The sequence below is a fragment of the Dermacentor silvarum genome, chromosome 7, assembly GCF_013339745.2.
Source record: "Dermacentor silvarum isolate Dsil-2018 chromosome 7, BIME_Dsil_1.4, whole genome shotgun sequence".
Taxonomy (NCBI): Eukaryota; Metazoa; Arthropoda; class Arachnida; order Ixodida; family Ixodidae; genus Dermacentor; species Dermacentor silvarum.
This window is the reverse complement of record NC_051160.1, coordinates 100,452,547-100,475,810: the sequence shown is the minus strand read 5'-3', so window position 1 is coordinate 100,475,810 and position 23,264 is coordinate 100,452,547. Positions and strand designations below refer to the sequence as shown.

At 44.2% G+C, this 23,264-nt stretch overlaps 1 protein-coding gene across 1 annotated transcript; it reads left to right on the top strand.

Moving 5' to 3' along the window:
* The first annotated feature begins 7,972 nt into the window (after positions 1–7,972).
* LOC125946537 (keratin, type I cytoskeletal 10-like) lies at positions 7,973–17,814 on the top strand. Its single transcript, XM_049670034.1, has 4 exons — positions 7,973–8,029; positions 11,364–11,401; positions 14,237–14,311; positions 17,321–17,814. Exons 1-4 carry the CDS (start codon positions 7,993–7,995, stop codon positions 17,552–17,554), a joined length of 384 nt encoding a protein of 127 aa, XP_049525991.1. The 5' UTR covers positions 7,973–7,992; the 3' UTR covers positions 17,555–17,814.
* Positions 17,815–23,264: the final 5,450 nt, after the last annotated feature.

Here is a 23,264-nt window from a genome sequence, read left to right as displayed (position 1 = left end):
GCCAATCTTTTGCCGTCTCTTGAGCAGCGCAATATTAAGGTGCGAAGCGTATTCAATGCGTCGCAAAAATGTGAACGTTGACTCTCCCCAATACGTGGGAGTAGAGTTACTGTATAGTCTACCTTTAGGGAGAGCCTATACAGTAACTCTACGTCGGAGATACAAGCAGCGCCACAACGTAGTACCGACTTGTCGCTGTTGTTCCTAATGCGACTTTACCTTCTGCCCATCACTGGGAAGGTAAGATCCAAAGGTTGGTGGCGCCACTAGCCAAGACGCCTATGAACCACGGAACATCGCTAATCAATTCAGCGAAAATCAGCCAGCTTAAGAATAATCTATAAAGGCCGAAGAATTGCCATTAATTCGACAGTAGTGCCAAGCAAGAATGAAAATTTGCACGAAACATAGATTTTTTTGGCTGTAGAGCCAGAGGGCCATGCATTGTGGGGAAGCAAGCCTTCCGTCTGCTGGCAATGCACAATGTTTTCGACGGATTGTTGCATCGCCTGAATATACAATTTCCTCAGGAGTATTTCTTTCTAGGCCGCGCTCGACATTCATGGGCGACGGGAAATAGTCAAATCTCCAAGCAGCAACTGTATCACTGGCTAAAATGCAGGTTTTCAAGTCTTCATAAAAATGTTGGCGATTCGAGAGCTTATAATCCGGAACCCGCGGCCACTGCGATTTAGTGCGGCGTAAAAACGCCGAAATCTTCTCGCAGTGCGTCGAGGAGGCTTGTTGATGGGATAAAATAAACGAAGCGCTTAAAGATGCAAAATGTTATTAAAAAATCACCTTTAAATGCATATAGGAAGCAAGACATCATCACAGGAAGAATGAGCAACACAGCAGTTGCACGACGTACGCAGCACAGCATATAGAGCCTTCCCGACGTGTGAACTTAACTCATTTTCACCAGACGTTCTGCACATAGCCGTCCTGGGTCGGGCACGGTGACCCTCTCTGCTAACTATAAGACTGCATTTTGAAAAATTACCGCTATGTCACAAATGGTCACATGACATAAACTTCATTTGTCAAATTGACTTCCTTAATAGAAGATGGATGGATGGATGGATGGATGAAAAACTTCATTAGGGTACCTTAGGGCGCGCGCTAGCGCGCAGCGGGCCGCTCTCACGTCGGAACAGAGAGACCGCGCCTCTCCGCCGCGTCGCGGGCCCGTTGGACAGCCCATAACTGTTTTTCGAGGTGGGGGCTGCGTAGAACCACATCTGCGCGTGACCAAGTGTTGCTTTTATCGCCGGGTAAGGCGGGACACTGCCAGAGCATGTGAGGCAAGTTCGCTAAGTCATTGCATAGTGCGCATTCATTTGTTGCCTGAATGTCGGAGTAAATCTTGTGAAGAAGTAGCTGGATTGGGTATGCCCCCGTCTGTATAAGCCTTAGTGTTAAAGCCTGAGGTCTATTGAGTTTACAATGTGGGAGGGGATAGATCCTCCGAGCGAAGTAAAAGTGCTCACTAATTTCGTTGTACGAGTAAGGAGAGTCCTGATTGTCAGTACCCCCAACGTCACGCTGCCCGGTAGCTACGCGGTTGATGATCCCTCGCGCAGCACTCAGTGCCGACTCATTGAGGCTGGGCGGGGCACCCTCGAGCTGTCCCATGTGAGCTGGAAAGCAGATGACTGTGTGTGGCTTGATCTCCTTGCTTCCTAGTATCCCTAGGGCCAGCTCGGATATGGTTCCTTTGTCAAATGCCCGAGCGCCTCATCTCGAGTCACTGTAGATTGTTGTCCTCTTGTCGGCCAATAAGGCCATCGCTATTGCAGCCTGCTCTGCGATCTCAGAGGACGTCGTTACTAATCGAGATTGAGTTCGTTACTTGACTTTCGGGGTCTACGCTAACCGCAGCGAAGGCCCGTCCGTCGGCGTAGCTGCGCTGCGTCTACGAAACTGTTCTACGAAGCCCGTTCACGAGCCTTTTCCAGGAGGGCCTTCGTGTGCGCCCGGCTTCTTCCCACGATGGGTTCGGGTTCCGGATGGACGTTTCGTGGGATCGGGGCGACAGTGATGCGGTCCCGCTGCTCTCGAGGGAATGCTGCAGAACTTTGTCTTGACTACTGTGGGCGGAACGCCCAGCTCCTGTAGGATGTGTCTTCCAGCTTGTGTGGTAGATAGCCTGATGAACTGGGCCCTCTCCGGCACTTCCGCTATTTCCTCTAGCGTGTTATGCATGCCGAGTTGAAGTAAGCGCTCCGTGTGTGTATATTTGGGGAGGCCGAGAGCTCTCTTGATAACCTTCCTGATTAATGCGTTGAGCTTATCTCGCTCCGATCTTTGCCAGTTGTGAATGGCCGTGACATCAGTGAAATGGCACATTACGGAACGCATGTACCAATCTCACGAGGTTATCTCCTCCGAGGCCTTGCTGCCGGTTGGCCACTGTTCTTATTAGTCTGATGGCATTGTCCGTTTTCTTAGTGAGTCGCAGCACTGTCTAGTTGTTAGAGCCACTCGAATCGACCATCATGCCGAGAATCCGGATGGCATCCACCGTCGGAATACAGCCTCCGTCGTTTGTACGTAGTTTGATATCGCATTCGGCGAGTGGCTTCCATCCCTTTGGTTTGGGGCCTCTGCGCTTGGGTTGATATAGTAGCAGTTCCGACTCGTGCGGTGAGCGCCGAAGGTCCGTGGACTCGATGTATCTCTCGGTAGCATCAATTGCCTCTTGCAGGGCCAGTCTCTACCTGTCCGTCGCTACCTCCCGTACACCAGATGGTAATGTCGTCTGCGTATATGGTATGACTGACACCATCGATAGCAGATAGTCTCCAGGATAGACCAATCATGGCGAGGTTAAGGAGGGTTGGGGATATGACTGCCCTTTGTGGCGTCCCCCTAGACCCCAGCTTGATCATGTCTGAAGTCAGGTCCCCGATCTTAACGGTGGCTTCTCTGTCTGACAGGAAAGATCTCGTGTAGGAACGAAAGTGCTTCCGCGGGTTAAGGCTCGAGATTGTGTCTAAAACGAACGAGTGAAGAATGTTGTCAAATGCCTTTTCCAGATCTAGACCTAGTATAGCTCTCGTGTCCCGCGTATTACCGTCAATAATGTGATGCTTGATGAGTTTCATCGCGTCCTGCGTCGAGAGCCGGCCCTGAAGCCGATCATGTTGTGTGGGTAAACGTCGTGGTTCTCCAGGTAACGAGAAAGCCTGTTTAGGAGTGCGTGCTCAGCAACCTTCCCCACGCACGATGTGAGTGAAATTGGGCGGAGGTTGTCGAGGCTGGGCGGCTTGCCTGGCTTGGGGATGAGAATGGTGTTGGCCTATTTGCACATTTCCGGGACTTTACTACTGCTCCATGCATGGTTAATGATGTCCGTTAGGTATTCGATGGACTTGTCGCCCAGGTTCCGTAGGGCTTTGTTAGTGGTCTTGTCCGGACCCGGAGCCGATCTGCCATTGAGGGCGTGGAGCGCCTGCCTGATCTCCTCAATCCTGAATTCTGCGTCGAGCTCAGGGTTCCCGGAGCCTTCGTAGTCAGGGGAAGGTGGTGTAGGGCCCGATGTGATGTTTCGAAGAAATTACGTAGTCGCAGTGCTGGTGCAGAAATAATATCTCACGTTCAGCTTATTGTAAAAGTAGAGTAGTTTAAACCACTAAATTACACTCCCGAGGGTAGTTCTCTCAGTGAAGTTGTTTTAGCCTACTTACGCTACACAATGTGTCTACAAAGAGCGATGGGCGTTAGCGCGAATTCACTTAAGCGACTGAAGTGTTCGTAGTAAGTAGAAGTAAGGAGCTAAAATATTGCTTTGATATTTTCAGCCTTATTTTTTGCGATTACGTTCTTCGCAAAAATGTTTCATTGTGCGGATAACCCGAAGATTGGAATGCGCATCCGTAAGCAGAATTGCGCAGCTGTTTGAACTCACAAGGAGGTAAGGGGGAATGTCATTCACACGCAAGTTATGTGAACAGATAAGAAATGAAACAAGTGACAGATTCAGTATAAAGAGTTCTGCTCGCACAGTTAGTCCTCAGTGTTTCGCCCACGTTCATAAACCAGCCAGAATCGTGATTATTGGGCTCCTCGGCGTGTTACAATGAGCACATTTATTGCGGTATAATCGAATCCTACCCTTAACTGATGTCTGGCAGTTCCCATTTAGTCTACTAGCCTAACTACACGCTGCATTCTACAATCGAACACCCATGCAAGGAATATGGGTGTGCGAATAGGAAAAATGGGTGTGCGAATGGAATAGCGCCTGAAGCGAATCGAATATCGAATAGTTTTCGAATAATGAATAGCCGTTATCACAATTAACATAAACGATGTTTCCATCGTAGTATTTTTTAAGTTGGTAACTTTCTATTATCACATAGTACGTCATGAAGAGTTGTTTAATAAATCCACGAACGGAGCATTAGGAGGAAAGAAATAGGTTCTTCGAATGCAGGGGCCTTTTCATCTTTAGAAAGTGCGAATGATCGCTGTATTGCCGGTAAAGTATGGCTACTTAAGCGATGCAGCACGCTCCCCGGCGCAAGTTATCGTGTTTTATGTCTATACTATGACCCGGAAGTGAAAATTTACCCTACTTTTGCTCCAATTCTATGTTTTATTGGGCGCAGTTAAAGTTTACAAATATTAGGAACGTATTGGGAAAAGATTTGCGTTCACCAATAGTGACAATGCGATTCGAAGACCGAATAAGACACCATTCGATTCGTTATTCGAAAGTTTCGAATATTCGCACACCCTTAGCAATCAAGTGAACCTGTCGGAATGTGTACTTGTCCGATCTTGTTTATAGAAAAAGAAAATTCCATAACTGTTGACCTACCTTATCGTCCTTGTTGCCTGTTGTTCACGCATTCACTTCATTTATTTACTCTCAGGGCCGCACAGACATTACAGAGAGGAGTGGCAATAATAAAAAAAGAAAAAGAAAAAAAGCGAATGAGAGAGCACATGTTCACACAGAGCCGACTTGAACACGTCATGATCTCTGTTGACGATGGAGGTGGGAAGGCGATTCTAATCTTGGATTGTTTTCGGAGTGAAGGCTTCGAAGTGTGCGCTTTCTCTTGCACTGAGGTGCCCCAACTTTCATGCGATGGTTAATGCGGGATTATAAATGGCTTGGATGAGAAAAAGGTGTAATTTTCAGGCCAGTATTAGTGTAATATATTTTATTAAACAGACATAAGCGGGAAATACGACGTATGGCAAAATCAGATTGGTCTGGCAGCCGGAGAGAAACGTGTACCTCTTTCGGTGAAAAGGAGCACTTTCTGTGTGATAGGTTTACAAGACAATTCATTCACACGAAATTTTGGAAAGTACTCTGTGTTCTACCATGTGATCAGAGAAGCATCGTTAAAACACGGGAAAGGACGAGACTCTGTCATATTTTTCTGTTTTGCAAATAACGCCTTGCAAGAATGGCGCGCAGTTCAAATTTCACTTTGGATGTTAACGTAAGCACCACGGCTTCCGATTTTGGTATCTACGATGCGCTAAACGTAAGCCAAACGCAGTTGCCCTCAGCGAGCCGCAGTGCGCTTAGCCAGTGTACTCGTGGCGGCACCCCGCGGCAGCCGCGGTGTAGCCAATCGTAGCGACGAATAGCAGCCGCGTATGGGAATGCGATTTATTATAAAATAAAGCGTCCAGAAGAGAGTGAGGATCATGGCTTCTGTTGAAAAGAGAGTGCTTGAGAGAAAGGTGACTTCGCGCTCCACTTGCGAGCTCCACGCACCGCGTACGACAGCTAAACTTTGCTGAGATGTTCACAGCAGCGTAAGCCACCATCGGACTATGTTATGTTAGGGCATCTTTAAAGCATTCGCTGATGAGCTTTTCAGCAAACAACACAGCGCTAGATGTGGAAACCGTCGCGTGCTGCTGATTGACACCAGCATTGAAAGCTGAGCCTTTACATAAGAATGCGGAATGGACAGAAAAACAGTCCGCGACTGCTTGTACTTCTACTGTCGTAGAGTCTTGCTGGAGAAAACACTCTCAACGTTTATAAGCGCTTAAGCATATTTTTCGGAAATTCCGCCGGCCTGTCACATGCGCTTTTTTTTTCGGGACTGCAATATAGGAGCCGTGATGCCGCTTATATAGTCGTTTTCGGGGAGCTCGAAAAAAGCAGAGTTCTTCTCTCCACTCACTAGACACAAGACTTCTAGATGGTCAGTGCGCGTGATAGATGGGCTTTAGGGCATTTATGAGTCCAGAAGATAACGAGTGGGGATATTCAGAGCGTACAGAGGAATGTATTAGCGCATACTGCTGAAAACAAGCTCCATAAACTTGTCTACATCGTAATCGACATTGGTTCTGTCTGTAACCAGTTACCAGTCGGTGGTGCAGAAGAAAACATATAAACCAACATGATCACCGGGCTTGAAAGCAAAGCAAGCGAATGCATTCGTACCACGGGAGGAGCTCTCCCACCCGGGTGACACATTGGCACTTATCTTTAGTGGCGAATGAAACTCATCGGGACGCACAAGGGAGTTATAAATACGACAGACCCATAACTTGATCATTCGAAAGGCAAAGATCTAAAACGCTGCCACAGGAATTGGCGATCAAGATATGCCTCTGAAGGAAAGAGAAGGCCAGAAAGCTCAACAACTGGCTGCATTTGTTCACTATGAAATAATTGTACTGACAATATCTAAGGGTGTTCTAATAATTTACGGGTGTATTAAAACACCAAGATTGATAAATACTATATGCTTGCAGTTGCAAGATACTTAACTTTCAATATAAGAGATGATTTCATGAAAGAAGACAGGGGAAATTTGCGGGTATATAAAGAACAGCCCATTTAAAACTTTTTCCGAACGCGCTAGGCTGACTTCTATAGCCAAATCGACTTTTGTATACTTACTATGTCGTTCAGCCGAACACATCTCAGTTAAACGTCAACAGCGATCAGTATGCCACCATCATTTGGTTTGGACCCACTAAAGCCCCCGTCATTGCGGAAGAGGTTCTAGTGGGGTGGAAGTAAGTATGAAGTACAAGAGCATTTTGCTAAAAGATATCCTAATTACACACCACTTTGATGATTGGGGCTTATCTAGGAAGCATGATGCATGCGGTCATGTAACACTTCAAGGAAAGCCTTGAACAGGCATACCATTGGCCACATTGAGAGCTCGTTCAGGCGCATAAGCGCTTCATCATCGAGGGCTACATGAAAAGACGAATACAACTCATATTATGTTCTGAGTGGCCGGCCGGAGAGGAAATAGATAATCAAGGCCGTTAAATGATTCATCAGGTCGGAAGACGTGGTTTTTGTGCTCAACTTAAAAAAACGAAACTAGCCTGAGTTCATTGTGGCCGTTCAGCTACCGGCAACGTTGAAAGTGTCGCCACACGTGACGAATTTTGCAGGTAAAGGGATTCCTGTTTGCGGCATACTGAAGCAATTTTACAACTCCAAACTAACCTAAAAAAGCGACATTGTCGCTCATGTGAGAGCTGCATACATTCCGTAGAGTGGTGCTTCATCTCCTCTTTTCTTGGCTGTACACGTTCAACGTGATGTAGCGGATTAAAACCACATTGAAGCATCCGACGCACCCCTGTTCTCTGGAGGCAGTTACATATTCTTGAAGGTACGGAAAAATATTTCACTTCTCCGAGCCTCGACTGCAACTGCATGCGAAGGCTGTCGAGTGTTTTGAAAAGTGCACGCTGGAAACACGTGCGACCCTTTTGGGTACCTGAAAAGAAAAACCAATTACAGCAGCTCCTAAGCGCGCTCAGAAGCACACGTGCCAGCTCACCAATTGCAAAAAAAAAGAAACAATAATAAATGTATGCAGGGAGCCGCGAGCGTCCCTAGACGAACAAACTTCTTGACAGCCCGCTAGAGCAACTCTAAACCGTTTCCGAGTGCTACTGCTACTTAAAGCGCGCTTATCCTTCGAAACGAGCAAGAGTTCTTTTAGGTGTCCTTCGTCGCACGGTGCTCGGGACAGAATGATGCGGCACGCGCTCTTCACAACCTTGCTCGCACGTGAGTACTCATTATCTCAACGTAAAGATGGTGATCAGACAACGGGATACAGGGATACCAGGGCGCTTGTGCGTTGTGTAGTCGTAGTGATAGTTGTCGTTGCAAAACTGAAACATTTGAGCTCACAGGCTTGTGCATAGATCTCGGAGCTGTTCCAAGCTGACGCATTTTCATTTGGAAAAGGCGTTGCTTTAACGTTGACGGACGCAGCAAATCAAGGGCATTAGACACGTTCCTTTTCTGGACATTTAATGACCCCACTTTCACCTACTTGATGCTTAGGGTCCCCTTTTTAGTATTTGCATGGTTTTTTTTATGCCGACAACCTTTCTACCCCTGGGGCTTACCAATTTTCGAATACGTTGAGAACACACAGCACAAAATATAACTTGCCAACAGCGAGAACTTGAAAGCCTTCAGTAAGGCGGCGGAGAAGCCCGATTGTCTATTTATTATGATAGTCACTTGTCTTACTTACTCAGATGGTAATAAATGTATATTTTTTTCACCTCCGAATATGTACGTACAAAATTAGGAGCTTTCGTTAAGTCTCGCGCAAAGCTGGTTTTCAGTCTAATATAACATACGACGAGTTTAACATAAATGGCAACTGTGAAAGGCGAGCAGTGAATTACCGTGCCAAAATAAAAAAAATATATTAGGCAGTTTGGCAAATGAACATATTCTTGTTTGACATCATGCATCGTTGACGAGAGCACGTTAATTATAAGTAAGAAGCCGCTCTTGATGATTTCTTCCCTTTGAAATATGTCAATTTTCTACGCCCACTGCTCACTCTAGTATTACGCTTAATTCCGATATTCCAATGCATATATATGCCATCCGCCATGGCTGAGTAGTTAGGCCGGGCATACAACGGGCATCCAATGGCTGAGAACGAGGTCTCAGGCTCGAATCCCGGCCACATTGCAATGGATGCTAAATGATAAAACGCTCGCGTATATATATTTAGGCGGGCGTTAACGAACACCTGTTTAAATAAACTTAATGCAGAGCTTCAAAATACGGTGTATCTCAAAACCCGTATGTCGCTTTGTGATGTTGAACGCCGCTACTTGATTTGATTTAGTTTTTCTAATGAACACTGATACTACGACTGCAGCGTGTTGTAAGAAAGGCTTTTATACAGATTTCTGGCCTTTACAACTCATTCACTGTGCTAGTTCATTGTTACGGAGCTTGTTTCCTGGCAACCATAGAAGAGCATATGAGGTAACCGGGTATTCTCTTTTTTTAGATACCAACCGTACATGCACAGAACATATCAGGCACGAATGCAGGATATATTATTGAGTAATATGCACACACCTTTATTCCAAGACACTCGACACTCCACCGAAAGAAAGGCAATTTGGGGAAGTGATGCTATGAGTGAAATGAGTCTTGGGAAATGATGACTCATTTGTGAAATGAGTGAAATGAGTCATCACAATTAGCGATGAAGTAAATATATTTGTGTAGTCAGTAATGTTTAGGTTTTCCAAGAGAACAATCGCATATAACTGGATCATGCCCGAACATGGTACGTCGAGCTACGTTCAATCAAACATGCTAGTACCTTGACTAGTAGGCGGCTCTAGTAATACGCAACGCTTTAAAGGAAAATTAAGGCACATTTAACATGCATTTGGTTCAATTCACCTGAAGCTCAATGTCTGCTGCTTATTCTTGCCCACCTACGACATTGAAGGTTGGCAAAAGATGGTCGTGTCCACAAATGGGGACATGGCGTCGCAAGCGAACACATTCTGAACTTCAACCTCTTTGTAGATATACAGCTCTTAGACCTGCACCAGCAGTCTAACACTACACTCAAGCATTATCGATTTTCTTCACAAGATGGCATGATTCTTGGTAGGATATAAAACAAGTACAGCCACCGTAAAATGCATGAACAGAATTTTCGTAAGAAACATTACGATATACCTCGGATCACACAGATGAGTCCATGAGAGTGAAAAGTGTTATTTCTAGTGGTAATTTTAGAACGACGTACTTTTACTGCAAACCACAGTAAATATTTCAAAATTCGGCGAAGTACACAAGTTTTGATATCGAAGTGCGCATGCGGCTGCAGAATGACATTACCGTGGTTCACGAAAATGCAGAAAACAGTGGAGAATGACGAGCGGTGAAGGTGGCCACACTACAGATGCGACAACACTTCCACCACACGTCTAGAAATTCTAGCCGCGAAGCAGAAACAGAGGCGCTTGTAAGCGTTTAAACAGAGGCGCATGTAAGCGTTTGCAATTCTCAGCGCTAAGCGATGAAGCTGTGCATTTTTTTTATTCCAATGATATTGCGTATGCTAGAGAAGCCAAGGAATGCAGGAGAGCTCTGCAAAATTGTGATAAGGCTCAGGGCAAACGGCAAGCTGACCTCGCTTCCGTATCACGAACGTATATGAAGAATAAATATGCCTATGTGCCGATAAATCCACATATACGCGTAAATATGCATCCAACAAAATATCAAGACAGCTTTTCATGGAGCAAGTCCAGCATACGTATTCCGTCTCTGAATCATTTTTTAAAAGCAGAATGCACGTAATTGACAACACTGACATCAGATGCCTTCCGATCGTGTGTAAAAGTCAATACAACAAGGTGCGAAAACCGGGCAAGGAGCTGCTTGAGTGGCATGCATGAGTTATATGCGGAGACATGTGGGTGAGTTACAAATGGTGTTTAGATATTCCGAACGGCTCGAGCCTATTGTTGTTTCACTCGTTTCACTCGTCACATGCAGCCTTTGACATCAGCACCGTATACTATATCGTAATTTTCAGTCGCTTTCCATTGTTGCCCTTGAAACGCATCATGCCCAAAATATCAGAAAATGGGATAATTCGCAATATCAATCGCTGTAACTTTTAACATACCCGATACTGACGCCAAAGAACATGGCTTTTACCTTCAGAGACAAGAGCCTCTCACGGCCTGCAATTTTGTTGTCGTACTGAAATAATTTGGGGAACGCGCATTAAACACGAAAAACCGAACGCATACAAAGTGCGCCTAATATGACAAGACCATTTTTTACTGTTTATAATTGATCCACATCTGTTTTGCACATAGTATAACTTTTTACTGTAACAAATTGCGTAAAATTAGTCGAGATTGCATAGGTGCGTCGTATGTCGTCCTAGCTTTAGAAATTTAATAGTACCCATTCAGAGAGCCGAATACTGCATCAAAAACAAGCTTTCTGGTGTTCTTTTATTCTTCTCAATGAAACTCAACACAGCGTTTTCATGCTTTCGCTTGGTCGTGCGCATGCAGGTTAACTAACAAAATATACTTTTTTGCAGTTCTCGGTGCATTCGCTGTCAACACAAGTTATGCTCAAGTAAGTAAAAGAAGATATACAGTCTGCCCTACAGTTCTTTATATGATCACGAAGTGCTCATGTTAGATAAAATTCAGCCATTGAATTGCAGCTGAAACGCAACTGTAATAAAGATTGTTTGATAAATTTATGCGAGGTTTATAGATCATGCAGCTTCTACAAATGTTCCAACGCAATTAACAAATGTTTCAACGCAAAATAAGTTCGACAAGAAGCTAAAGACGACGCAGCGAGCGACGAGACAAATATTAAATCCTTTACAATAACAGAAAGAAAAACAGCGGTAGAATTGAGACCAGGGTAGCTGTTGCAGTAGATTAAAATAAAAAAGTTTAGTACATGTGGTGTCGTAACACGCTAAGCATCTAACCGATGCTACAGACCATGGGTTATCGGAGTAGCCGAATGTGTGCCGAAGAGAGGAAAACGCGGTAGTGGACGGCAAAGAGTAGCGTTGGGAGAGAATCTCCAGCTGTAGTGTGGATTGGGCTGACGTAATACAGTGGCACAAATATTCTGAAATGTCCTGGCAGCTGCTGCTAGTGATAAAATAGTACAAACCACGCGAAGTTTGTCCTTCACCAAGAGGATAGGTTGGATGCCCCTAAATCTGTTACTAATCTACCAATATCAACACGCCTACGATGCATGCGAGCTCTGTCGGGTGTTCATTTGTACGCCATGTTAAGTACTCCTGGCGGCAGGGTGGCTCTGTGCCATATACGTAATTACAAACTATGGCTGTGTGCTTGACAGAGTTTTGTAGGCGCAGTGAACGACACCACATAAATCTTCAGTGGGGTATGCTGTTTAAGGAAAACCACGAGTGAACAGCACGTGAAATTTTATTACGCCCTAGAAAATCCGCAATGGCACGTATTTGCAGCAGAATACTTGCGCTTGGTAGCGCTGGCAATCTTTCACTTACCTGGGCAGTTCACTGCTATCCCTTCAGCCAGTACATACAGGTAGAGCGCTTTGCAAGCCCAAAGCTGCACATTTCAGAGTTGTCTTTCGCATATCGTGGATTTTGCTATCGGATTTTGACGCATGCTGAGAAGCTGCAGCGGTCAAGCTGGGTGTTTTGTGGACGCGTTTCTTTAAATTTCAGCAGTGGCTTCACTGAAGAATTAGCTTACATTACAGTGCAAAGCATCGTCGTGTGTTGAATTTTTCTACGCAACAATCATTAGTAGGAAGGGTAATGTTATCAGAGGGATAAATATTACACTTGCATTTATATTGGAAACGCCGTGAATCACTCAAAAACAATGGCAAGGTTTGTACTGCCTTTGCCACACCAAACACTGTGTCAAAATTTCAGTTTTTTTTATGTTACACACATGAACATTTTTAGATAGTTTCTCTTTTTAATTAGGACGAATTGGTACCCATTATATCTGTGCATTCGCAAAAAAGAGAATGGACTCTATGTTTAGAAAAAATAAATTTTGTAGCAACTAAGTAAATAGTAGGTAGCTTCATCAACTATCCCCAATTGAAGAGATGCTCTGGAGTATCGAAAACACTGCCCATGGCTTTTGCGCTACGTTTCTCTCTCCTAACCAAAAATAAGGAGGTGTGAAAATTAATAAATAAAAAATGATAAGCGGAGTAGTTGGAGGGATAAACGAGGGAAGAGGTAGGTCTCTACACGGAGACGTAACCTAGCGTAGCCACACTGCCCGTGCACACGATAACCATTGTTAATAATACACATTCGCCACTCACGAGCGCAGCAAAGCATCACAGTCAACAAGAGACAGTGCTAAATCAATTCGTGCAGGTGTCTCGACCCTTAAGAATTGCTACAAACTATTTATCGACCTCTTGTGCGATGACTGGGGAGATAGGCATTGGGACAATGTTCGTCCAGAAAGCGATCTGTCCACATTGCGAACTCCGGTTTTGGGCGATTGTACCTTTGCACCATGTCGAGGAGAGCCACAAAGAATGCGTTTAAGGGTCTCTTCGCGATAGTTGAACATGCTGTATGGACATATTGTAGAACAAAATGCGAATCATACTTTTTTTGGGAGCCGCCTATCTTGCAATCTTGACTCATAAATAACGACAGTTTCGACTGACTTTCGCAGCAGGAGTACCTCCTTTGCGCTCGTTACTTATGACGCCGCAATGGCTTGGCAGTAACTGAAGAGGGAATGGGCCGGTACGACGTTAGGATTCCTTTCGCTGCATTTTATTCCTTTCTTATCATTGGGAATTCATGGCCGGCCGATCACGGTGATGACGGCCTCAGTGCGCCACTCCGGCCACCGACTAAGCTCGAAAAATTATGGCATGTTAATAGAAGCGTACATTAAACCTGACTTAATATAATTTCTCGGCCATTGTGCGATAAAACTTTCTAATCTCGAGCACCAGCTTTTTTCGTGGTGTGAGCGCCGTAGGGTGGACAGTAGAGACAGCTGCCTGACATTCCAGGTACAGAATACGCACCATCGTCAAATCTAGTCTTTGTAGATGAGACAGAATGCAGCACGCAGTGCTTCAAGTTGCGCAATCATCAATATTCTCTTTGGGTAACGCGTGTTGAAAATGGTGGTGGTTGGCTATACATAGTAGGCAAAAAATAGAGATGTAACTCACGCACAGGTTTCGCAGACTCTTGCCTAATTATCCACTTGGCAGAAGACATTCTATATTATTCAAGTTAATCCTGGCGATGATTACTTATCAGCACTTGAGATGTGAGACCGCGGATTGCGGTGGTCTATTATCCGATAACACAACGATTCATCGTTGCGATTGCATTTTCAGAAGTAAAGTACGCAACCGACCTGGCACGGCTACTAAGCTCTGGCCTCTTTGCAGGGCGGAATCTACGGCGGCGGTTCATTCAAGACCGGAATCAAGGGCGGAGGATACTACCCGATATATCCTTATTCTGTGAGAAAAAAAAAACGCTTTTCTTAAGTTTCGAGCCTTCCTGCTCGGGCCGTAACTTGTAGGATAATACCCCTGTCACACGGCATATGTAATGTCATTCTCAGCGAATGAGATTACGTGTCAATGCCATTTTTGTTGCTTCTACACGGACATGGTGAATGACATTCACAGCTAATGGCATTCGCCCATCCCATGAGTTTCCTGAACTCTGTACGCGCAACTTGTGTAATCTCGACTGGAGCTCAGCAAAAAATAACAAAATCGATAAGTTAAAACGAAATGTAATATATCTTCAAATACCCTTCCAATGTTTACCATTGTATTGCGAACAATATAGTGAAAATATGTAAACAAGGAGCACGATTTGTAAGGTTTCGTTATCATAGCAGTCTGCCGATAAACATCACGATCAATTGCGAACGCCATTTTGTTTACCTGTGTAGACTGGGAACGCAAGACCGTAATGACATTCGATATGAATGTCATTTGCTACAAATGACATTACATGTGCCGTATAACAGGGGTATTACTCTCAGGAATCATTATTATTTACATGCTTATTCGGAGTATTTGGTTCAACTTGCTTATTTCCTGATGGCGCGTGGTCCACAGCTGCTTTCGTTGCACATAATCAATAACGTCGACAGTAAAAAGTGCTGTGCAGACATGCACAGCGACAAACATTAGCTATCCTCGTGCGGCCCGAGTGACGAATTTTTGCATGTACATCACGAAAAGACATTCGTTAGACCACTGACGCTATCTTATCACGAAAGAAAAGTTTTATTGGTGTATTATATTTGGATTACTTACCAAAGCAAGTGCAATAAATTGCACATCGGGAATTAATGGATGAAAAAAAAACTGTATGATCGGAGATTACGAGTAATGAACATAGAAAGCTTTTCTTGTGCCGTGCAGAGTAACTTCAATGTATGAACCTGTTTAAAACAGTTTCTTGAAGAAGTTATACAAAGAAAGATGTCACAGCGAGTGGAACGAAATTTCGTGCGTTCAGTACAGCAGGGTAACGACATCTAGATGCTTACATCTGTAAAGAAAGCTCGGACATATGTATTGCCCCTGCTGTCCGGAAAGAGACGGGAGGCAGTGGTGTTGTCTTATTGGCAGGACGCTTCGATGGTGGCTCGTCATCGTCGTCGCCCACATCTAATTCTGCTAACAGGAAATGATGAGCAATGAACAGTTTCAAGTCCAGTAGACTAAGTGTGCTCTTGCCTGGAACTCGCAGGAGGTCACAGTCATCCTTATAATGCCACCATGCATTTTTTACAGCCACGTCCGCAAGGAAAGAAAAAGCACGAACTTTCCAGCGCGTTGTCCTTGCTTTGCTTGCCTAGAGTATCACCATTTTGTCGTAGAGATCAACGCCTCAAATTAGTTTTTACATTCCGCCTTATACAAATAGTCCTAATTATTGGAACAATTTTTGAAATATTACAATTAGATGAAAAGTGTCAATGAGAAACTAGTAGAGCAACATGAAAAACTCCCGATACAGCTTTCTGTTGCTCAAACGTGCTCCGTAAAGGTGTTGATCCGAGCTTGAAAGAAGCCCGCGAAAACAGGAAGAACTGTCGCGCGACTGGCCGCTCGAGGCACTTTCTATCTTTGACTGATAACAAGCTACTATGGCCTTATACAGGATACCAGTTTGATGAAAACTGGTTCATCCTGTTGCCAATTCTGGGGTGTCAGCAAAGAAGCTTTCACTTTCTATATATAAATATTTCGGGTGCAATATTTCATGTGCAAGTACTGTCTAATTTTCTTTTATTCGAGCTCCAACTGCCAGTAGTATTGGTGGAAAAATCATTAATTATAGGTGTAATGAACTGAAAAGTTAGGCCTAACGTTAGGAGACAGGAAGAGAGCGGTGCGGATCAGAGAGCAAATGGGGATAGCCGATATTCAAGTTGATATTAAGAGGAAAATAAGGGAGCTGGGCCGGCCATGTAATGCGTGGGATGGATATCCATTGGACCATTAGAGTTACAGAGAAGGGAAGCGCAGTCGAGGACGGCAGGAAACTAGGTGAGGTGATGTAGTTAGGTAATTTGCAGGCGCAAGTTGGAATCAGCTAGCGAAAGAAAGGCGTAATTAGATATCGCAGGGAGAGGCCTTTTTCCTCCAGTGGACACACACACACACACACACACACACACACACACACACACACACACACACACACACACACACACACACACATATATATATATATATATATATATATATATATATATATATATATAGGCTGATGATAATGATGATGAACTGAAAAGTTTCCTTCTATGAGAAATTTCATAGTGCTTGAGAAAAAGTGAAAGGATTACTATTATGAAAGCGCATTTAGATCACCGAAATAACATCACATGAACAAGGCGTACAATTTGAGCTAGAGGTTAGGTAAAGCGTTATTGTAAAATATACTTACTTGGGGGCTTCTCGTTTAGAGCGCATTATTTTCTCCGTGTGCAAGTGATGACACCTCGGAGGTTATTTTCTTTTTATTTGTGCGATCTGCAGGTACATTTTTTTCTAATGCTACCGCTGTACTCTAATAGTTGTGTTTGTTTTACTTTAGACTTTGAAATGTGGCTTTTTGTTCTATATTTCGGCATTCTTTTCCTTGTTCCTAACTTCCATTTTATGCTAGTGTCCTCCCCTCCGCGAAGGCCAGATCGGCAATGTGCCTCTTCTGGTAGCAATAACCACCCCATTCTTGCTTTATTTTTCTCTCTTAGAATTGCATGCAGGTTTTTCAACTCAACAAAATTAATGCTAATAATAATTAGGAGGAATGAAATTGAACTCGATGAAAATGATAATGGACGAAGTTTGCCCTAAATCAAGGAGAAAATCAGGTTCTGAAGTGTATGAGTTAGGGTTCCGATTCAGTAAATGACAATGCGAAAGCCCGATAGAGACACTTGTTTGTAGCAGTGCCAGAGCTCATTGATCTCATTCCGATGCTTTTCTTTCATGCAGTACTCTATGCCATTCTACGCAAAGGGATACCTAACTGTCACGCGCTATCCCCGCTACTATGGAGGCTCGAGCATCTACTGGCAGCAGCAACAGCAGATCCCGCTTCCGCCCTTTTACGGTGGCAGCAGCGACGGCCTCAGCGGAGGCATGGGCGGAGGCTTAGGTGGAGGCCTCGGCGGAGGCCTCGGTGGCAGCGCGGGCGGAGGCAGCTACGGAGGCAGCATAAGTGGTTAATAAAGGCGAAGGTTTGAAGCAACGTTTATAGGAAAATTCCACAGGGTCTGCATTTCGAAGTCACATTGCGATACCTCCTGTGTTTTGCCTTTTACTTCCGCGTGGCGATGCAGAATATATTTTCAGTAACTTCGACAGGTAACAACTGTATCCCGGTGACAAAATTTTCAGAATAGTTCTGCTTTCTTCTCGCGATTCCACTGTCCCCCTTTTGAAACGTAATAAATTCATTTCCTAAAACCCCGAGAGCACGGTAGTCAAATTTTTTACGCGGTGCATGTATAATCCATATAACCATGTACTACATTTCTAGTGTCATACAAGAAATTTCGAATTACGAAGATGCTTACTTTCATGAAATGTTCCTCCCAACAAAAGAAGATTAAGGACGGAGACTGAAAACTGTAAAGGTTCTCCGAGCACCTCAGCACGTATCCTGCACAAGGGCCATGTTCATTATGGTAAAATAAAGCGCCACCTGTCCATTTTCCAACTTTAAAAGTACCCGAAATAAAAACGTCGCAGTATGGTGACATACACATCACGGGTTTTCGGAGCACTAGGACGCATGCTTAAGTGAAATTTTAAATTATTATCTCTATTCGCGTCCCAATCTATAGTTGAATAAAAGACGAACAAACACTATCACCAACGAATGTTGCCGAGATACACTGCAACATATTATTATGGTATAATTTTGAAGGAGAAATTGAGTCACTATCGTTTGCCATTGTTACGTAGCTGTCTTTCGCACTGTCAACTCACTTATGTTGGAAGTCTTGTGTTAGTTAATTGCTTGGATATTGCTTCACAGAGTGTTTACAAATGATGACTGCTAAATAAAGAAAACTCATGGTATTCCCTTACTGGCCGCATTTAAGTGAAACAAATTTCAGCAGGCACAAGTTGAGTCAAATTAGAAAAAGAAAAGATGTGAAGTACGTAAAAACAAAAATAAAAAATTAAAGTATGACTATAACTACAAATGCATTTGAAACAAGACTTAAAGGTACATACCATGCATAACAAGTAGAAAGGACACACACACACACACACACACACACACACACACACACACACACACACACACACACACACACACACACACACACACACACACACACACACACACACACACACACACACACACACACACACACACACACACACACACACACACACACACACACACACACACACATAACCTATTCAGACCGAAGACCACATCAAATACAAAAACGCTATGAGCTTTATGCGTCAAACTCCTCTATAATGGACTACTTGGAACCTCCAAAATGCTTCGTTATACAGGTCTCTTCGTTGTAAAGTTTGCAAAAACATACCGTTCACAATAGACCAGGATCACCGCTTTCAACCAGGGAATACGTTTATTTACCATGAATTCAAGACAGACTTAGTCAAGGCGGAACTTTTTTTTTGTGCACGCCTAATCTGAATGAATATATAACTGCAATCGACTTTACTTCTTTACATGCACTGCCGTCTCTTTGCGAGATAATGCAGGTGAGGATGCAGAAGTTGCTTACGTGAGTAGTAAATCAGACATGACACAACATACATTAGCATAAAAACAAAATATGAAACTGCATGGGTGTGCAAGTAACACAAGAGCATGTTACATACATGCGAAGGTAATAATAAAACAAAATTGCATATAAGCAATCCCGTTTAGAAGGATACACACGCCGCCATATTTTAAAAGAGTACACACGCAGGTCTTAGAAGAAATGATGTATTTGACGAATAATTTGCTCCACAGATTACGCAGGAGATAATTGCCGCACTGAGGCGTCAAGTTCGACTGTTGATGGGAAAAATGAAAATTGAAAACTATTCAAATGTGGCTGGAATGGAACAAGTATGAGGTGAAGAGTGCGTCCATTTTCACGGGCGGGGCACTTCGCAAATGAAACCGACGCTGCAATCACCCGTGGCCTTCTGTATGATCTTATGCACGGTAATAAGGCGTTCACACATCTGTATGTTTGCAAGTGTGTGAAGTCGCAAGTGATGCCATGTGATGATGGGGAAAGGTGAATGTCATATCAGTTATATATAAATCTTATCGCTTTCTTTTTCAGACAGTCCAATTTATTAGCGCCAAAAAGAATATAGCAGGAGACCAGACAACGGACGCATACTCCAAAATTGGTCTGCTTCGTATTCTGTATGTAGTTAGGTTGCAATCCTTAGCAGCGTCCTTTAACGTTCCTTTTAAATCGGCAAGTTTCTGAAACGCCTTCTAGACGATGCGGTCTATGTGTTTCTGCTATTTCAAGTTAGGAGCAAAAGTTTCCCCGAGGTATTTGAACTCGTCTACATGTCTGATGTTAGTCTTGCTGAAACCGTAGCAAAACGCAGAGGTGTAGTCTTGCTGGGGATCGTAATCGAGATCGGAAGGCCACACTAGTTGTTAGTTGCCAAGAATTACTCCAAAGACAAAACTTTTAAAAATTAGCAGTTTTGCCCGAAAGGCGAAGCAGCGATTGCGATAGCAAATTAGTGGACAGCTATAGTAGTTTTATCGGTCCGTATAAGCTTGTAAACATAGGCATACTAACTGATGAACAAACATGGTGTCACGCATACCCCAGAAAACATGAACGCATCTCAGTCGATGACAGCGGAAACTCGCTGTCAAAACGCTGGAGTGAGTAAGCGCGACGCCAGCAGCACGCGAATTGACCGTCGTGCAGCCGCTCGCATCAACGCGAACCCCGCCGCAGATGGCTTTCAAGATACAGTGGCCTAGGCGGGCTCGCGTGGCGTAGAACGTGCTCAATACACAAAAGATGTAATATTTTGCAGAGATTTCAATGCACACCATGTCATGTGGGGAAGCGCCTACTGCGACCGTCGTGGAAATGAGCTAGAAAAGGCAATTCAGAAGAGTGGTCTGTGTTTGTTGAATGACGGCTCAGTGACCTTCCTACGCGGTTTTAATTACTCCAGCTGCTTCGACCTCACGCTCTGCTCAAACGATATTGCATGTGGAGCAACATGGAGAACAGACATTGAAACAAGGGGTAGTGATCACTTTCCTATCCTAATACAGCATCCTAGACTACGATTTTTGACTTATCGGCGCTCTGCAAAAATAACAAATTGGCAGGCATTTCGATATCACATTACAAGCCAAGCTGATGCTGTCAGTGATACAGACAGTCTATTATCACTTATAGAAGACAAATTAAATCTTTGTTCAAAATTTGTTAAGATTCCTGATGGTTACGCTGGTGTAGACTCTGAATACGAGAGGCTCAGAGCTATGCGCCGCAGAGCTGAGAGAAAATATCGACGCACAGGCCTTCTTGAAGATTGCCGAGAATGCCAAAAGGTGTATGATTGTATGGGTCGGCAGCTGGAGCGACTAGGTACAAAACGCTGGCAAGAATTCTGCACTTCACTCACTCCCTTTACACCTGAATCAGAATTATGGAATGTTCTGCGCTCTTTAAGTGGACCAGTAACGCACCAACAGCCATTCAGAGCTCTAGCTTTAGTCCAGAAAGTACCGGAAACAACTGTTGCAAACCAGTTTTGTAAGCTTATTACACGCCCAAGTTCAGCAGTAAATACATCTGAATACAGTAATTTTGTCGAAGAAGTCAAAGCATTGATAAATTATTTTATTAGAAGCGATCATCATGACCTAGATCCACCGTTTTCACTAGAAGAATTAAAGAACGCACTTGTATCGTGCCGCCAGAGGACAGCAGCTGGACCTGACGGGGTCACATATGCTGCCCTGAAAAACCTGGGTCCTGTAGCCACAAATACTTTATTAATATTACTAAATGATGCGTGGATTTCGGAATGTCTTCCTCCTTCTTGGAAAATTGCGCGAGTGGTTCCGATACTAAAACCGGGTAAAACTCTTTTATCGTTAGATTCTTTCCGCCCTGTAAGCCTGACAAGTTGCGTTTGTAAACTCACGGAAAAGATGATTGATGCTAGGCTTCAATGGTGGACAGAATGCACCAACGCACTGCCCGAAAATATGGCGGGCTTCCGCAGGCGCCGGTGTACGACGGATGCGATTTTAGATCTTGTTACATACGTAGATCATGAGAGGAGCTGTGGAAAAATCACCGTTGCAATTTTTCTAGACATAGCCAGCCACACTCACGTACTGCATGGGTTAATTCAGTTGGGCATAGTTGGCCGAACACTGAGATGGATTGCGGAATTCTTAAGAGACAGGAAAATCTATATTGAAACTGCTGATGGCAAAAGCACAGAGCATAAAGTGAATTAAGGCGTTCCACAAGGTAGTGTACTCCGTCCATTTGTATTGAACTGTGTTATGGCTGAATTACCCCATATCTTGCCTGATACCTTGAATTAATCACTATATGCAGACGACTTGTGCATATGGGCATCTGACACGAGTATTCAAGCCGTTCAGCAAAAGTTACAAGCTGGCCTAACAGTGATTAATGATTTTTTGAAAAGTAGACGTATGATTATTTCAATTGAGAAAACTGCTGTACTTCCTTTTACAAGGAAATACCTCAAGAGATTCCAGCTCGTGCTAGACTCTCAGCGTTAGCAACTTGTGCGACAACACAAGTTCTTGGGTATTATAATAAACAGAAGATTATCATGGACTCCCCAAATAAAAGCATTAGAGGAGAAAGTCAACTCCTTATCAATATTCTTCGTCGATGTGTTGGAGTGAGATGGGGTAGTTCAACCTCTTCTTTATTACGCATTCACTCGGCGATCATTAGACAAATAATAGCATACTCTGCTCCTGTACTACATGGAATATCCCGTAACCTAGAGGAAACAATTCAAAGATTAATGGCCAGAAGCCTTCGCATATGTCTTGGCGTTCCCCGTGCATCTGCCAGTGCTTTGGTAATTGCCGAGTCCCGCCAACCAACTTTTCATGCACTAAGATTTACGGAAACCTGCCGTCACTTTTTTTCATCTGGCAACACAACACGCTAATCAGCCAGGGGGTGTTTGACCTCAACCCGAAAGTGCTCCCACCTCAATAGGTGCTTGGGGCGCCACATGGGAAAATGACCGCCATGGGAGCGGCCCAGACACCACTTTTTTTCCGTGCTCACGTTGGTTCCGACGGGAATTCAGGGCGCAGGCTCCTTTCTCAAGCGTATCACCCCTGAAGGATAGCCGAACGCCAGGCCGGGGTACGCTTGTACCCTTTTGAACCAGTGTGTGCCCGGCGGCGGTGGGAATCGAACCCACAGCCTCCCGCAGCCGAGGCGGGCGTTCTACCACTAGGCCACGGCTGCGGTGCCAAGACCTTCAAGGTAGAACCGCTGCACGCATACATAATGAAATACGGTGGTGCAAAAACTTACGACCTGCTTACGAATACTGGCCTGCATGCGCAGCTCATCCCCCATGGCGACTTACAATTCCAGAAATAGTAACTTCAATTCCTGGAGTAGGTCGTAAATGCGATATGCCCGTAGTTGCGATAAAGCAATTAACTTTATCACATCTTTAAACTAACTACGTAGATCGAATTCACGTAAATACCGATGGATAATGCTGGGAACAAAGCTCTACATCAGCGTTTTATATACCTGCATACCTCTTATAAGCTTTGCCAATTTACAACGTCCACAACGGCAGAACTTTACTCAATACTTTGTGCGTTACGTTACATATGTCAGGATTCAGGACCTCTTCGCTGGGTAGTTCTGAGTGATTC

Excerpts from the sequence above, each read along its gene's own strand:
- LOC125946537 (XM_049670034.1), top strand. The coding sequence starts at position 7,993 with ATGATGCGGCACGCGCTCTTCACAACCTTGCTCGCAC. Across the intron at positions 8,030-11,363 it reads CTTCACAACCTTGCTCGCAC|TTCTCGGTGCATTCGCTGTC; the intron begins GTGAGTACTCAT and ends ACTTTTTTGCAG. Across the intron at positions 11,402-14,236 it reads TCAACACAAGTTATGCTCAA|GGCGGAATCTACGGCGGCGG; the intron begins GTAAGTAAAAGA and ends GCCTCTTTGCAG.